Here is a 3,529-nt window from a genome sequence, read left to right as displayed (position 1 = left end):
TAGGTGAAATTAGAGCCTCATAATGAATGACTTTTGGCAAGTTTCTGAGTTTTAATTTTATTTGAAAAATTAGGTGAAATTAGAGCCTCATAATGAATGACTTTTGGCAAGTTTCTGAGTTTTAATTGTATTTGAAAAACTGACATAATAGTTGCTATGTTATACAGCTGATGGAAATATCAAATGAGAGATTTCCTATCAACATACTTAGTAAAATGCCCAGGATATAGCTGCCTTAACACAATGACAATTATTATTTGAGAAAGTCTGTAATTCTCATTTGTAGTGTGGCATCCATTTTCAGCTAATCCTTTTGCTATCTTCATGAAATATTCCAGTTGTAAAACTTCCAGGGAGATCCCCAGAACAGGATGTACTTGGTTTAATACCTGAGGGTCTTAAGGCAGTCGTAGTCAATGATATTTCTGTAATAATGGAAATGTTCTATATCTGTACTGTCCAGTAGCCCCTGGCCACAAGTGTCTATTGGGCTCTTGAAGATGCAGTCCAACATACAGTGTAATGGGCTAGATTGGAGACGAGTGTTGACCTGGAAGACAGTAAGGAGTCTATAAGACAAAGACAAATCAAGGAGTGGGCAAAGGAAAACTACTGGGGAGTTTTAGCCATAGTTTAAACTGTTGAATACAAATTTGATGAACTGAAATGTAAACTTCCACCTACTTTATAATAAAATTTGGGGGGGGGGATACTACCCCTGTTTATGTCAGTGGCCTGTCTTCCATCGTGGGCTTAAAATGGGGTTTGTCAGTAGATGGAGCACCAAACTTCTGACCACTATTACTGCCATCTGAGCTATTGTTCAATGTTCCAACTCTATAAAACATATGGAAAAGAATCATCAAAGCCATCTTATTATTTGATTGTCTCAAATAGTGAATGCAAAAACGATGATCTGTACATGTAACCAGCCACCTAACTTGTAATAAAAATAAATTCCATCTTATTAAGTTAAAACTACAAGATCGATTTTCCTCCGAATCTTCATTTCAATGAGAAAGACTGAACTCTAGTCTGTAAATGATAAGGGGAAGGATTAAAGATAGGGTTAGGTTCTGGTCCTGACTCTTTTATCAACTTCCTAAAGTCCTTGGGCAAGTCTCGCAATCATTTTGGACTCAATGAGCCAGAACTGGAAAAAGAACAACGTGATGTACAGGAGTCTAACTTCGTATCTACCCAGGTTTGACTCTTCCTCACACGTCACCTTGTGTTCCTCTCTCCAGTGTCTTCAGTTTTCTGGGTAAAACATGTTATGAGGGTAAAACAATCACACAGACAAATAGTTGATTAAATAGATTCATCTTTATTTTTGTGATTTTTCAGCAGTCATAATAGGGTTTCTTTGAAAGTCAAAAAAGGGAAAAAAATAACCTTCAAAGCAGGAGGTCAAGGGGGATCTAAAACTAGACACACATTTCATACCAAGAAAGCCCCTAAAAGGCAAAATCTCTCCTTCTATAAGCCAGGTAAGCCTCCAAAGTCCGAAAAAGGGTCTTTTAATTTGACTGTGTGAAGTTGTGTTTCGTGAACTTCTATTTGTTCTGATAGAACAGTGGTTCTCAACCTTCCTAATGCCGCGACCCTTTAATATAACTCCTCATGTTGTGGTCACCACCCCCAACCATAAAATTATTTTTGTTGCTACTTCATAACTGTAATTTTGCTACTCTTATAAATCTGGCAGCCCCTGTGAAAGGGTCGCTCCACCCCCAAAGGGGTCGAGCCCCACAGGTTGAAAACTGCTGTGATAGAAGAACCACTCTTCTATTTATTTCTCTTGAGAAAGACATACAAACGATTGCCCCTCTTGTATATAAAGGGTGGTCATAGTACTCACTGGCAAAAACCAAAAACGGTACAAGCAATTTCTCTTACAAAATTAATCTCACTAATAGGTCCTGGGGACAGGACTACAATGTTCCCTTTCAGGGGTAGAAATGGGAGTACAGAGAAGTCACTCTTACGGTGACTTAGAGGCGTTAGAGATGGAGTGTGAGATGAGAATTCCACTCTCGCCTGAGAAGAGCTCATCTGTCAAGCCTCACCAGCATTGCTGCCTGGCAGAATAGGCTTTGTGGTATCGCCACAAAACAGAGTCTTGGGGATGTTGACAACCAAACCAAGGCCAACTGAATCCAGATGTAAAGCAGGCATCAAGTGGCCAAGTTGCAAATATAAACCCTTTATCAGTAGTTAAGGTCTTGTATTTCTGGTACCCAGCCTGAAAGCCTGAAAGTTTGGCATCTCTCACCTGCAATCTGGTGAAGAAAGCAGGAGCCCTACTGACACTGAGGCTACACGTTGGACTGTTGATGGCAAGGCCACCAGTTTGAAGCCAGCCGCTCCTCAGGAGGCAAGAGAATGCTTCTACTCCTGTGGAGTTAGTCTCAGAAACTCACAGGGGCAGTGCTACCTTTTAGCGTCACAATGATTCGGGATCAACCTGATGGCGGTGAGTTTGAGTTTGGGTCACAGGTATAAGGAGTAAAGGTTTCTGTCTTGGCTTTTCTTATCGGGAGGCACTGTACAAGCTTGCTGTGCCCTCTTCTCTGAGCCTCTCTTTTCTCTTCACAGTAATTCCTCACCTATGTGTTTTCACAGGGGGCCGGTGAGACTAAACTAAAACAAATGTAAAGGATTAATTGTGGAGAACCTAATCCAGCAGGCTGGCCTTTTGCATAATTAACAAATCAAGCTGAGATAATGCAATCTTCACAGAAATTCTTACCACGTATTTCTGGCTAATTTTATAATTTAAAATTATAAGTAAAAAATATAACCCATATCCAGGGATCATGGAAAACAAGTGAAACAGCTTACACACAATGAGGTAGGCACCACCATCTCAAAGAAAAATGATTTATACAGCGTATTTTCTTGATATCTGAATGCACATGGTTCAAAATGGTAAGCCAAGGCTTACTGGTCTAAGACCTCTCCCTATAATTATTGTTTTTTCAGTGGTGGTGGGACAAAGTGAGCACCTGTGAAGGTAAGGGCTCCAGAGAGAAATCAAGTGACGATCAGCACCTGCCAACCCACTGCTCACCAACCACCCCCCCTCAAATTATTCTCATGAAATCCCTGTCTCCCTGCCCCCACACCACCACCACTATGCATTGAGCTTTGCTGTATCTGAAGGCCATACAGAATTGTTCACCAAACCAACCCAATAATCAGGTGTATCACATTAAATGTCCCAACTACAATATTTTGCTTTTGAGAGCAGTGGGTGCAATTGGAGTATAGGGCCCCCACGATCGATACAAAAACCTTTTGTTGCCAGTTCCTATAAAAAGCCAACCAATTTCTTCACCTCCTGGTACACAGGGCACGCCAATTCTTTGGCTTTTGCTGACCCAATTTGCAAAACCTTCTCTAAGTGGCCCTTGTCCATCTTCAGCTTTTCGATTTCACCCTTAATTGGGGCGAACTTCTCAATCACAGCCTCCGCCACGGCCAGCTTGTAGCGAGCGGTGTCTAAGCCAGCGCTCTGGCGGACCAC

At 41.4% G+C, this 3,529-nt stretch overlaps 1 protein-coding gene across 1 annotated transcript in view; it reads right to left on the bottom strand.

The window, feature by feature from the left end:
* Positions 1–1,698: 1,698 nt before the first annotated feature.
* Positions 1,699–3,529, bottom strand: part of WARS2 (tryptophanyl tRNA synthetase 2, mitochondrial) — a 102,415-nt gene continuing 100,584 nt past the window's right edge. The window contains exon 7 of the mRNA XM_045283715.1: positions 1,699–3,517. Within this exon, the coding sequence (XP_045139650.1) occupies positions 3,314–3,517 (204 nt within the window). The 3' untranslated portion in view covers positions 1,699–3,313. The remainder of the gene's footprint in view (positions 3,518–3,529) is intronic.

Source organism: Echinops telfairi, unplaced genomic scaffold (assembly GCF_000313985.2).
Source record: "Echinops telfairi isolate 266 unplaced genomic scaffold, ASM31398v2 ScPeMD7_7466;HRSCAF=8504, whole genome shotgun sequence".
NCBI classification, from domain to species: domain Eukaryota; kingdom Metazoa; phylum Chordata; class Mammalia; order Afrosoricida; family Tenrecidae; genus Echinops; species Echinops telfairi.
This window is presented reverse-complemented; position numbering and strand designations above follow the sequence as displayed.